The sequence below is a fragment of the Giraffa tippelskirchi genome, chromosome 12 (assembly GCF_054371585.1).
Source record: "Giraffa tippelskirchi isolate mGirTip1 chromosome 12, T2T-mGirTip1v1.2.pri, whole genome shotgun sequence".
Classification (NCBI taxonomy): domain Eukaryota; kingdom Metazoa; phylum Chordata; class Mammalia; order Artiodactyla; family Giraffidae; genus Giraffa; species Giraffa tippelskirchi.
The window spans coordinates 96,727,828-96,742,165 of record NC_137286.1 but is presented as its reverse complement, the minus strand read 5'-3'; the positions used below and the strand labels follow the sequence as shown (position 1 = coordinate 96,742,165).

The window sequence follows — 14,338 nt, the reverse complement described above, 5'->3', positions numbered from 1 at the left end:
CTGGCTTTCGTGGGAACCGATCTTTCAAACTGGGCAAGATGCCTTTAACCGACCCATTCCTTTTAGCAGCAGAGCACAGAAGCATTGAATAGCCTTACAAGGGCTGTGTGGCTGCCACAGCTCTGCCTCATTACTCACTGTTTTAGGACGCCGCTTGAATCCAGGGTGCACATGAGTCAGTCAGGTCAGGGCTAGGAACTCCAGCCCCCTATTGTCCTAGCTCAACTCCGCGTTTTATCTTATGTGGCGTTCTTAGCGTGTGTCTTGCTTTGCTACTTGCTTCATTCAGTTGGTTTCTGGCTCTTGCCCCATTCTGTGTGCAGAAGACGCAGGAATTCTTCTTCATGTGCTGCTGGGCACAGCATCTGACAGGGGACAGCTTCCCTTGAGAAGCAGGGATGGGGATGACTGCTTTCCCTTTGGATAAGGTTGCATTTTCAGGCAGGAAAAATGGAACAGAACGTCAGTGTTTTCCAGGGCCTTTGGAGTCCCTCCATGAGAGGGTGGAATGGCCCAGGCAGCCCATTCCCGGGAGAGAGTCACCAGGAGGCTCTGGGGGACAGGAGTAAGGTCTCCTGGAAAAAGCAGCCGTGCAGGATGCGGCTCCCTTGGCCACAGCCTGGAAGCATCTCTGTGCTCAAGGCAGGCGACGGAATGAGAGGAGGAGGAACAAGCCCCCCTCCCCCATTTCTCCACCATCAGCAATAAGCCTCCTAAGAGGGACACTGCCAATGCTGGGCGCCCTGAAGAGATGCTCGCTCAGCCTCTGCCCTGATGTGAGCTGCTTTACCAAATGTGAGCCTGTCTTCCGAGTGTTCTGCTCAGAGCAGTGAAAACAGCCAAGAGCACTTGTAAACACAACAATTGGGAGCGAGGACATTCCGCCCGCAATGATTGTTTATGTTGCGAGTTGTCTGCCACCGTGGTTAGACAAATGCTCCCACTTCCGTGGAGATAAAAGGCAAGCATTTGCAATCAGTGAGGGGAGTGTGTTCGTTCTGGGGCTAAATGGCATTATAAAACTTCCTAATTAAGCATATATGCGGATGAGTTTTTAGCATCATTTCTCCAATTTAGCTTTACATACTGAATGTGCTGTTTAGTACAGCATTAACTATAAACATTGTTGTTACTGCCCCCAGCTGGAAAACAGAGCAGTTTATGTGTGGAAGGAAAAAGAGATTATCTCCCATCTGCTCCTGCCCATTATTCAGGGATGTGTCATTTTGTCTGCTGATGGGAACCACTGCTAGGATTTCAGTTAAATGGTCTTTTCTATCCTTGGCTACATCTATTAATTATTGTGTTTATTTTGGGTTTTGCACCCACCCTCAAGCCCACAAATTTAGTAATTATCTGGAGATTTTTTTGAAATTAATGTATATGTATTGTCATTTGTGTTATACAAATAGGCACAACTGTAATTAGACACATTTGATGCCTATCTTTATACTCATATATGTTTGATTAATATCCCTGAGATTAGGAGACACACAATTTAAAAAAAGGTGGCACGTGATTCGATTTATATAAAGAAGAAAACCAGGCAAAACTAATTAATGCGGACAGACTCTAGGTCAGAGTTTACTCTTGGGGCTGCGTGACCCTCCTGAAAGAGCCCTGGGGGCAGGGGTCCTCTGGGGGTGCTAGAGATGCTCTGTGCCTCATCTCGGTGCTTACTGTTTGTAAAAATGCACTGAGAGGTGCACTTCTGTGCACTTTTCAGAATGTGTATTACATTTCAGGAAAAAGTAAAAAACTGCATGGATCATCTTCTATGTAAAAAGAGTCTGCACAAAGGCAAATCATGATTGAGTCATCCCCACCTCAAAAAAAAAAAAAAAAAGGTTAAACATAAAACAAAGTTCTTTCTGTATCTATAAAGCTATTTACTTAAGTAAATAAAAAGGTAGGAGTGCAACTCCGGCATGTACATCCATCCAGAAGATACAAATACCTTCTGTGTAAAACTGACTTTAAGATACTTCTTGAAATTTGAGTATTTTCTTGTTTTTAGCTTAGAAATGGTCACAATCTTAGACAGTTGGATAGTTTGTCAAAGATTAGCTTTGTCTGCTTCTCTAAGGGCTTTGATCCTACTGTCTAATTACAGAAAAAATTAAGGGTAATAATTGGGGGTTAAAATTATATATTATTATATGTATTATTCTTTTTTTTTTTTAACGAGTTAGTCTATTTCTGGAAACAGTATAAGGCACCGTCATTTGAGGGGAAATGCCAAACCCAGTAGAAGTTTTCTTAGCAAATGCTAAAATGTGGAGCTTTACCTGGAGATCATTTCAGAAACATTAAGATGGAGGAGAAAAATTGCCTAGGACTTCTCAGAGTTCATTTCTCAAATCATCAAAACTCATCCTGCCTGTGGATAACTTAAAGAGACACAAACCATGCCCTCTGAAGGAAATGCCACAGCAGTTGATGGAATAGAAAACGATTGGATAGAATTCTTAACCCAGTTAAAGAAAAAAAATCGATACCTCCCATAGTCCCTTTTGCTTGAGCAGATAAGCCAGCTAAGTAATCTGACAGTTACAAAATATAAAAAAATAAATTCATGCAATAGCTAGTACATAAAGGGATTTCCAAGGGGAGAGAGGTAACAATAAAACAGAAACAAAATGAAACAAAAAGGTGGAGAATTTGAAAACACAAGCTTACCAACACACACAATGCATTCTATAGCTCACTGTGTTTAGAGGAGCTTCTATGACTAAGGTGTAAATGCATTGTTTCATCCATCTACTAAGGTCAAGGTCGGGCTTGATGATTTTAAAATGACAGTATATACTTCTATAGAATATACACTAAGGTACTATTTTTCTTCCATTTGTTAAGGGACAGAAGAACACTAGAAATCATTGATTTAATTAGCAACATCAGCAAAATGCTTTGACATTAACACTAAATATACTGTCCTTTTAACTGTAAGGAAGACTGATACTGAGCATGTGCAATGGAAAGAAAGCTGGCAAATGTCAGTGTGAATAATGGGCGAAAAAAAGGAATGAGGGGGTGTGGCATCTCAATCAAGATTAAAATGAAACTGATAAAGCAGCATATGGACTGGATAACAAATCAAAAGCATGTTTATCCACTGAAGGAACTGGTTAATGGAGACTGCCAGCACGTTGCCATGGAAACACTGACTTGAGCTGCACCATCTCATACCTTATCCAATACATTCCTGGTTGTTGGTAGTAGTCCAAAGACCCTGATCTCTTGATGGTAAACCCGTGGTCCAGCTGAGCAGAGAGAAATGGGGGCAACTCAGTGGATCGACATTGTGCTAAAGGATTAAGACTCCAGACCAAGCTGTTCTTCATTGACTGTATATGTATATAGAAATAACGATGCTTCTTGTGCATGGTGACTAGCTAATATCCTACATCTATACATCGAAAATAAAAAGGCAAGAAAAGACACTAATCCCTCATGAGTATCTTGGAGGCCAATTTGTTAGAAAAGATCTAATTTGTCAAACAAGTTTTTGAATGCACATTTAATAATATCCTCTCAATTTCAAAAGACATAAACACCTCTTCATATCCTAGAGCAGTGTTAAATGCTTTACCATGAAGTGTTGAAATCAGCTTTAGCCACCTAAGAGAAAGCAGATTGGAACCCACCCCCCCCAAAAAAAATCTTACCCCATCAAGCTTAAATTTGAGGCCTTCATAAAAAAATAAAAGATGAAAAGAATCGAGTTTTGAATCGCAGCACTTTGGATTTCTTTCAGAGTTAATCTTCAAAAGCAAAGCTACTCTTAAAGAAATTACATTTCTAAACTAGATATAGTGTAAAACAGTAAATTTTCTCTAAGAAATTATAGAAAATAAAATGAAAGTTTTCACTGTATATTAAAAATGCACATGTACAGTTAAGTGCTTATGACAAAAGGTACAATAAATAGAAGACAGGATAAGTTCTCAAAGTTGTTCCTCCTGGAATAAGATGTTAGCTTTTGGCTTCCTAGGAAGAGAAGATTCAATCCCTGAAATCTGAGAAACAGTAATCATGCCTTATGCCCGACTCCCCGTTCTGCCCACGAGAGGAAGCAAGCTGACCACTTTTCTTTCTGGAGAGGCTCAGGAGTGCTTTCAAGTGTGGTACTGCCATGATGCTGAGGACAGTTTCTACTACAAAATTCACAAAGGCATTTCATAAACATACCAGGGCACCTGTCGTTTAAACTAGAAACTGCTCAGAAGATTTGGTATTCTGATGACAAACTAGGCTATCCCAGTATTCACAGAACAGCACTGTGAGATTTTAATCTTTTAAAAAAAATGTAGTTTGTTTTATTTAGAGGAAAAAAAAAATCGAAGTACACTTGCTGTTAGGAAGATGAAGGCCTGCATTTCTATTTCAGCCCAGGGCCAGCTACTCAGTCACTGGCTCTCTATTGCCACCTACAGGCAAGGCGGCCCATAACACCGCATTCGGAAATGGCTCCAGTGCAGGGTCCCAGGCTTCAGAAGGAAGCTGCCCACTATCACAATTATTAGTACACTGATTAGTATCGATTTGTTCAATCAGACTGAAATTCTCTATTTGCATGAGCAAAATGCAAAAGAAGAACTTGAAAGCATTAGGAAAATTACCGGTTAAAATAATAAACAGCATTAAATGAGGAAAAATAAATTGGAACTGACATCTGAGTCATCGGTTCTTCATCAAGCTGGGCAAATCTAATAACGCCTCCCTCCCCTCCCTCGGCTCTCAAGAAGTCCACCGTTAAAATGTCATCTCTAATTCCATTTTATGTCTATAAATTGCATTTTAATAACCTTTTGTTTCCCTTTCTCTGTTCTGTTCTGGGTTTCTTTGGTTTGGTTTCGTTTTAATCCCCCGATACTGGGAAAGGTAGTGAGGCCGTGGGGAAAAATGGAGACAGGGCGTTGCAGCTGGAAGGACAGGAGTGGGCTTGCACCTAGTCACATCGCCTGACCTAAACGCCAGACACCTTTCCTCTTCCCAGAAGGGCCCTACGATCTCCGTGAGCCTCCAGCAGGTAATTACTCTCCCAGCCAACTTGAGGACCTTAATATAAAGTTATCATTTGTCCTCTCTTTGGTCTTAATCATGTAGGGGCTGGGAGGTAGAGAAGAAAAAATGACAACATTAAGGTTACATTAAGAAAACATGAAGGTTCAGAACCATGAATGCATGTTAAACTACCCTCACGTCATAAATTATACCTGTGACTAGAGTCTGTTTGTTATGACAGTATGCTCTTTTTTCCTTTGTCACTCGAGGAAGAAAAAGTGTCATGAATCCCTTTATGAGCAGATAGTGAGGTTTCTAACAGTGAGGTTTCTAACTAAGGGAAGAGAATTACCAGTTAAAGACCAATAATTTAATTGCTGATTTTCTGAAGGGGAAAAAAAAAAACAAGCCGATTGATACTCCATTCTAGACAGTATATATAGTTTTGAATTTTAAAGGGTGCATATAATTTCCAAAAAACAGTCTTATAATCGTGGCAGTTTAAAATAAAATACATCATTTGATAGCCTCTGGGAAAAGCATACATGCCCATGAGAAAAAAAATTCTGTCTGAATGAAATCTATGCTGAAATCAGTTTCTTTTTCCCCTATACCTATCAAATAGAAGTCATTATAGTGTAATAATTACAGAAATTTCTATCATGTGGGTGAATCAATAGTTATATTCCGTTATTAAACTGTCAAATGATCTTTATAGAATGCATCATTTATGAAAGCTATTCCTTCTACCTCTCACTTATATTCTGCCTCAAAGCAGAATGTCGTTCCTTTGCAATTAAACTTTAGTTTGAGTTGGGATATTTTTAATGCCAGGGCTCCTTCATCGGGTGATGGTCCCAAGTCTAATTCTTTGCACTTTAAGAATGGGAACATGGGTATGGAGTATACATTAACTTATCCAGTGCCATTTTGAAAGCTAAGCACAAAGGCAGTCAAACTGGCTGGTTTCTAACTCCCATCCTGTACCTGGTGACCTACCCCAGGTCTTTATGGAGGGTGAGGACATTTATATGAGGGAGAAGCATTCTGGAGAAGATTGCATAAACGCGTCTCTTATGGCCTGTGAGCACCTCCTGAAATACTCTCTGAAATTTACAGCCATGTTCTCTTTCATTTGAAATATTAATCATAGTGGTCAACATGTGAATTGTGCTTTAGAATTTGACAAAGGCACTTTTTTAGTTATTTCTCCAAAAAGTTAATTATTTTGAGCCTGAGTTAAGTTGATGATTTTTTTCACAACTCTGTAGTGGATAAAGAGATTAAATCAGCTTGCAACTAATGCACAACTCAGCATCACACAGCCCATTCTACAATTTATAAGTTTATTACCAGTTGGTACAGTCCCCATGGAAACATGTTAATGATGAACTGAGAAATTGATACTAACTGGCATTCAAAATGGTCCAGTCATGATATTTAGAAAGAAATCAGTAGACTTTTAATCTTCAAATACTAACTGAAGGTTTTGGGGGAGATCTACTTAGATGAAGTTTTAATAAACTCATATGGAATAGGTTTCAAAATGTATCAGTGATTGATTAAAGTAGGAGTTCCCCTCCCATCTGTGTTGTCTGTCCACTGGAGAATTGCCCTAAAGTTCCTGCTCTCAGTCGTTATAAGATTCCCAGAATACTGTGAACAAAGCATTCTTGAGCAACCAAGGCAATCTTAACCAAAGACTAATTAAAATAAAAGGCCAGGAAAAACGAAAACCAACCCCAAAATGACAGGTGGGAAAAGCACCCTCTCTAGCAGGAGCAGAAAAGCAGTTTTCATGGACAAGCGTGCTGGCAGTCCATTCCAAAAGGAAACTGGGAGCAAACATTTGGAATAGACTTATGTCTTGAATGAATGATGAAAGCAGAGGAGAGAATGTCTGGTTTCCCTGAGAAGCACCATGAGATTATTACTTTCAAAAATTACCGACTGAATGTTAGCTGATAACAAAGAACACTGATGAAGACAGGAAGGACACTGTGCTTCTACACTGAATTTCCTTAGAAAGAACTAGAGAGATAGGGCCAGAACAACAACTTGTATATTAAATCCCCAGCAGCGCAGAGGAGGACCAGGAAAGAGTATGCATTCTATTTAGCACTGTCAGTGTGCTCGTGAGCCAGTGACTCATACTCATGTAACTCCCTGCTGAAAGGGTTCAATCAAAAATCATGATATGCAAACAGTCCAGGGAAGTGTATGCATGCACTCGTGCCACCTGCAAATTCTGGAAGCTCCTATCAAATATTCAGCAACCCAATCTGAGACTATTGTATCTAATAGGTCATTCATTTATCTTTGTCTCTTTTCTGGAGTTCTGAAACAACCAAAAACAGAAAAGAGAGAGAAAGAAAAACACCGGTAGAAGTAGTTAAATATTCAGTATTGCTGACAAGAATGATGTGTACTTACTAGCATAAATACTTTTAAAAATTTGACATAGTGCCTAAGTTGTTTGTTTGGAAAAGAAAAACAGCTCAAGTGATTTCACAATGAATATGCTGTTAAAATGTCCACACTCGGGGAAAAAAAGGAAATTATTAAAAACTCAAGTAATCTGGGACTTGAATATATTTACTCTGGAATATGACACCAGGAAGTATGAGGTTTCATTATTTCTCTGCCCAATTTAATCTTTGCCTAGAGCTGCTATCAAATTGCGTGTAGTGTATGTCTGCATGTATGGAACAGAGGGAAAGGGAAAAAAAAAAAAAGCCTTGTGCAGCCGCATCAACAAAATGGTAAATATTAAAAGATTCTCCACTTTGAAAACAGACATTTCTAAGGAGCAAGAAATCGTGATTTCTTTGGGTGTTCACAGCAATTCAGTTTCACTGAAAATCTTGGTGGGTAAGCGTCCTGCCACGTTTTTGGCTTTCGTTTAAGTCTTGTACAAAGATCTATAGTGTTCCAACCTCTCTCTGCCATGTCTCAGCTCCCCTTCCCTCCCAAGTCCTGGCAAAAGGACACTAGGAACTCTTTTTTTCTCAGAGCCCAGAAGTTTGCATTGGCACCGAGTCCAATGTGGGGAGGTTTTCTGCTTTAAAAAATAAATCATGAAATTAATATATACTGCAAGGCACCCTGGAGGTGTTGGATAATGATGCAACTCCCACGGAAATGATCAGCAAAAACACATCATATATATAAGCCCCAGACCTCCCCTGGTGCTTTCCATGGTGGAGCTGTCTAAAGAAATGACCCATTCCGCTGTCTCTGAGTGGCGTCTCCTGAGTAATGCCTGTCTCTTAGGGGGACTGCTTTGAAAAAGTCGCAGGTGGATATTTCAGATGCTTACTGCTATGACGGAGACTCCGGCTGCTGTACTGTTCGGTTTGGGGCCTGTGTTGAAATGCTTCTTTATCTTTCCTGCTACTGACAGCTGATGTTCATTTTCTGGGAGGCCGTCATCCTGGGGGAAAAAAAAAAAGAAATAAAAAAAAAAGAGAAGAAAAAAAATGAGATAAATGGGAAATGAGGCCAAGATATTCCAGTAACAGGCAATGATCTTAAAATTCATAACCTTTCAGGAAGAAACCAACCAGTGTCCCCTCATTAAACACTGGTGTTGGAAGTGCTGCTCCAAGGGCTCCTTCATGTCCACATTTGCTCTGAAATTAATTTGCTGTGTCATTTCACCCTCTTACTTTGCCCCTAAATAGAAATTTTCTGGTTTTGGTTATTAATAAAATTGATTCCAGTCATCACTCTAGAGACATATGTCAAAGAGCAAGTTAATCTGGGCAACCAAAAAAAAAAACCAATCTAAAAAACATTTTTTCTCCCTAACACAAGAGTTTTATCCTGTCAGCCCATAGCTCTGTCCCAAAGCCAAGGGAAACTGATGGACCTAGGCTCAGGCGGGAACCCCAAATAAACTCGGGCTGGTGCCACAGCCACGTGATCAACTCTATAACCCCAGGCAGCTTTCCAGGGGGAAGGGTCTTCCGTAAGTTTTATAATTGTATTTATGTGTCTTATTTTTGGCTGGGCTGGGTCGTCCTTGTTGCTCAGGCTTTTCCCTCGTTGCGGTGACTGGGGCCTATGCTCTAGCTGTGGTGCACAGGCTTCTCACCGTGACCGTCTCTCCTGTTGCAGAGCACGGGCTCTAGGGTGCTTGGGCCTCGTTGTTCCATGGCACGTGGGGTCTTCTCAGATCGGGGATTGAACTTGTGTCTCCCGCCTTGGCAGGCGGATTCTTTACCACTGAGCCACCAGGGAAGCCCCCTTCCTTAAGCTGTTAATCCTTCTTGCTGCCCTCAGTTCATCCGTTGTCATGACATACTCCACACTGGAGCTCACTTGAACTAAGGCTTCCGCTCTCTGCAGGAGCCATTTACAATGAAGACTGGACTGATTTCTCTCCTTTGCTAACTGCTGTTAGAATAATAAGAACCAGGGTCAAAACTGTGTGCTACCACTTACTGGTGAGTGCCGAAGAGACTGCACGATCCTTGAAGACAGAAATTGTGTCTTGTGCACTACAGAATCCCTAGGTCTTAGCATGGACTTTGGCTCATAGTAGATGCTTAGTAAATAGTTGTGCGATAAGCGAATGAATGTATAATTGTTGCTGTCTATTTAAACCAAAATTCCTGGCAAGACTTCAGTGTCATTCATCATTTTCCTTCCCTACTTCCTCTCCGTAATTGTGCCTGGAATTTCTTGGCTCTACCCAGGAAAATAAGTTTGCTGCTTTCCAAACACAGCAAGCTTGCTCTTTTATATAACCTGGTCCCTCCACATGGGATTTACTTTTTTCAGCATTCAGCTATTTGTTTATTAAGCTAATAGTAACTGCATGTCTGCAATGGGCCAGGCACTACAGTAAGTGATGGAAAAATAATAGTGGCCAAAAACAGGCATGGGCTTTGCTCTTACGGACCCTGTGGTCCCTCTCTTTCTTCAAAACTTGGGTCCTAATCACCTGTTGCAAAACATTTCCCCTCTGTTAAGCACCATTCATTACAATAGTTCTTCCATAAACTCCTAATGCTTTTTCATTATATATATTTGCACTATTTATATTCTTTTTGGTGTTAAGTGACCTTGTTTGTGTGTCTGTGTGTGTCTGTCTATACACACACACAGTTTATAACTGAATCTTTGCCCTTTTGTACCACATCTTTCATGTTTTCTGTAATCTTTCTGCAAGTCTTGGCTCAGTGCCCTGCACACAGTGGACGCTCCATTTATGTTCTTCTTGTGCTGCTTTATTAACGGCTGGGAGAAGGAACACTTATCCTGCTTATTAAGTCACATCTGAAACCAAATCTAGACGAAGGGGGCTTTCCAATGATGCAGAGTGAATTCAAAAATTTTTTTAAATTCTGTATTGTGGAAAGAGATATAAAGTGAAGGTCGATTGGAGTAAAGGTGGGATGATACCTGAATGGAAACAGTGTTGTCTGCAGTACTTACTCTGTACAGGGCTGTGCTGGGGATGGTTAGGTGGGGAAAAGATAGCATTGCCATCCGCCAGACCCTCCTGGGCTAACTGGGAGACAGGTCACGCACCGCATCAAACAGTAAAACCGGCCAATAAGGTAAGAAAAGAGCTATTAGCAGGCAGTGTAGCCACAGGGCTCAGCGAGAAACACCAAAGGAGTTTAGGGGAAAGAGGATGAGTTTTCCTTCACAAGGAATCCAGGATCCCACTAGGTCCCTGATGGTAGGAGCGTACTGACAGGCGTGTGTGTGGCGGGGTGATGTTGGTGCATGAATGGGCCTGAGTGGGAAGCCACGGGCATGTTTGCCAAACAATTAGTCAACCACTCCCCCTCTAGTTAAGAGTTTCCGTGGGAGAGTGACAGTGAGAAAGTTGAAGGAGCAGGGGAGGACTGATCAAGGATGAGGCCCCAGAAGATCTGGAGTTGGACACCTTGGTCTCAGTGCGGAGTAAAGCAGTGCTTTTAAGAGGGGTGCAGGCGCAGGACGCGGGAAGGACCACCCTCCCTTTATTCACTTCCCGACTCGACACGTGAAAGAGAAGTTGGAGGACAATCCCAGAGAGTTAGGATTAGAGGGTCTAGAGTTTTAAACACAAAAGCAAACTCAGTGATGCACGGAAAACAGTTTTTCTTTTTTGGCTAATGAAACAATAGCCTTGGAATCTAAGTTAGAATTTGAGGAGGATTTAAACATTTGACGAGATGAAATGAGTTGTCTTTACTGAAAGTCTTACAAGTGTCTTATCTCTGGTGTAATTTGAGGTTCTGCCTGAAGGAAAAGAGGGAACGAGATAGAGTGGTGCCCCATTGGGCGTCACGTCCCAGATTATATGGGTACTTCTAGTCATCTATTTTTTAGGATTTTTTTTTTTTTTAATGTGGATCATTTTTAAAACCTTCATTGAATTTGGTTACAGTATTGCTTCTGTTTTATGTTTTGGGTTTTTGGCCCAAGGCATGTGAGATCTTAGCTCCCCTACCAGGGATTGAACCCACAACCCCTGCGTTGGAAGGTGAAGTCTTAACCACTGGACCACCAGGAAAGTCCCTCCAGTCATCTCTTAATAAAGCTCCAGGCTGTGTAAAGCAAAGCCATTTGTATGAGCTTCAGATTATAAAATGAGCTTCCCTGGTAGCTCAGCTGGTAAGGAATCCTCCTGCAATGTAGGAGACCCCGATTTGAAGCCTAAGTTGGAAAGATCCCCTGGAGAAGAGATAGGCCACTCACTCCAGTATTCTTGGGCTTCCCTGGTGGCTCAGATGGTAAAGAGTCCGCCTGCAATGTGGGAGACCTGGGTTTGATCCCTGAGTTGGGAAGATCCCCTGGAGGAGGGCATGGCAACCCACTCCAGTATTCTTGCCTGGAGAATCCCCACGGACAGAGGAGCCTGGTGGGTCACAGTCCATGGGGTCGCAAAGAGTTGGGCACAACTGAGGGACTAAGCACAGCACTAGATTATAAAACAGTCAGGAGAGAAAGGGGTAGGGAGGGGAGCAGAGTTAAAAGAGAGAGGCAGGAAGATGACAAGAGATAACCGTTACGTGGCCCTGTGCTAATTCTTTACATCTAGGATCTCCTTAGTCCCCAGATTACCTTCTACACTGTGCACTGTTAGTCCCGTTAGGAAGATGAGAAAACTGAGGCTCTCCAAGGTTAAAAATTTTGCTCAAGGTCACAGGGCTAGAAACTGGCTCACTCAAGCCTGAACCACGTTGGAACTCTGTCGTCTTCCCACCACACTGCGTCGCATTGTCAAGGGCATTCAAGGGCATCCACGGTGTTAGCTACAGACAGAGGTCCAGAGTTGTTAAATGGAAAGACTCAGTGAGTCAGCTTTTCCATGGTGAAAGTAGAACGAAGGTAAGGAGGATTGAATCAGGGGTTGAAGACACCAGAGGACATGTGGACAGGGCTCAGTGGAGGTTGAGAAAAATTTGGACGGAGGTCAGTAAACAGGATGCTGAGCACTTCCAGGGGCCCAGAGGAATGTAGTTATAAACTTGAAACTTCTATGTGTAGGGACACTGGGCATCCATTCATCTGGGATGTGGGGAGGTGACTCATGAGCTCTCGAAACGTCTGTGGAGCAGGCAGTGCTGGAAGGCCTGGCTGATCCTGGGTGATAGGAAGTGCCCCGGGTCGTAGTGTGGGCCTGTGACAGGTGCGTACAAACATGAAGGGAACAACTAGTGGGACTCATGGGAGCAGGCTCTACTTAACTTCCTGAGGGAGAGTCAGCCTTACTGCACTCTCATCTCTTCACTTCCCCACCACTGCCATCTTTGCCAGAAACTTCTCTACCTGGCTGCTGCTTTTTTTAACCTGCCAGTTTTCCAGCTAAGAGTTGACTCTCTCACCACGCACACTGTGGACTTTGTTATCATTTCCCGGCTCTGTCCTGGTCCTAATCTCCTGTCAGACTCCTAGCAACTCTTTCAGATGTTGGGGCCTGGGGGTTCAGGCCTCCAGCTTTAAATTCTGTTGAAGGTTTCAGCTTCCCTTGGGTTACGAGTTCATGCTGAAGCAATGAAAGTAGTGAAACAACCTTACAAGCTGTCAGGGATGCTTCTGACTTCATAAATCTTAAAACATTTCAGGATTTTTTTTTTTTCCCCAATGAAATAAGGTGTCTCCACTAGAGAAGGTAAAACATACACACGAGTGCGCACACACACACACACACAACTAAAATGTCTGCAGTCTCTATATCAATTTTGAAAGCTTTGAGCATAATTGGATTAAAAGACAAGCAACTGGCTTTGCAGAGCCCTAAATCTGTACCTGAGGCATCCAGATTGATGATGGAGATTTAGCTAACTTACTATCTTGCATCAGTAGAATAAATAGGGCCATTAAAAACATACTTTTTTTTTTAACATATATATCTTCATTGCCATTATCCTGAACAGATTATGTGCCAAAAATGTGCTATGAATTTTCCCAAACGTGACAAAGCTGGCAGTATGCTACGAATAGTTACAGTATTATTACCATACGTTCTGGTATGTAGTCTCCAGGAGTAGTTTCTGAAGTTTGACACGGGCTGGTTGCGGTTTGAGGTTAGTGGTTTTTGATTTAGAAATTCCCGTCCACTACTTGGCAGAGCATTGCAACTGACAAGAACAAAATTAGTTTGCAAAATGGAAAATGAACTCTCCCAGCTGTCTGCAGGAGATCTAGCCTCCTGGTCTCCATTCCTTGAGCGGATGTTGGGGAGGAGCTGTCTGAAGGGGTGTGGGGCTCAGTTGTGAGGTAATTCAGTGAAGTGAGCTCCTCTCTCTCCAAGGGAAACCATTCCAACGGTTGTGCTTTAGAAACCCTCCTTCCTTCATGGAGTTTTGTTTTTGAATCATGGATCTGGTTGTCGGTCTACTCACTGCCAGACTCTATTATTAATAATACCTGTAAATTTATGAGAAGCGTGGCAGTCTGGAGCGGTTCACTACTAGAATATCCTGACTTGGTTTTAAACAATTCCAAGTCCATTAGTGCACTCTCCAATAGCGGGTCCACTTCACAGCCCTCGACTCTTAACCATCCCCAGCTGGATGACATCTCTGGATTCTGACTCCCTGGTCTCAGCCCTCTGTATCCTCTGTGCCCACAGCTCACACTGCTCTTGGGGAGAAAATGTGAAGTAAATTAAGATCTATCTTGGAGGAAGGAGAGGGTAAGATGCCCAAATAGAAAGTGGAATTCCACGTCCTCATTTACAGCTTACAAATACAGACAGGTGGTTTTATTTATTATTACAGTATCATTGGGGATTCTCTTAATTTCTAGCAACAATTACATGAATGCCTATTTATCTTTGTATGGGTAGTACTGAATTTTATGAGCACAGAAGCAAAAACATATT

At 42.0% G+C, this 14,338-nt stretch overlaps 1 protein-coding gene across 3 annotated transcripts in view; it reads right to left on the bottom strand.

The window, feature by feature from the left end:
• The window catches only part of DCLK1 (doublecortin like kinase 1), a 345,430-nt gene that overhangs the window by 13,547 nt on the left and 317,545 nt on the right, over positions 1-14,338 (bottom strand). For all 3 annotated transcript variants that reach the window (XM_081551840.1, XM_081551841.1, XM_081551839.1), the window contains exon 16: positions 8,327-8,440. In XM_081551840.1, coding sequence (XP_081407966.1) covers positions 8,327-8,440 — 114 coding nt within the window. The remainder of the gene's footprint in view (positions 1-8,326; positions 8,441-14,338) is intronic.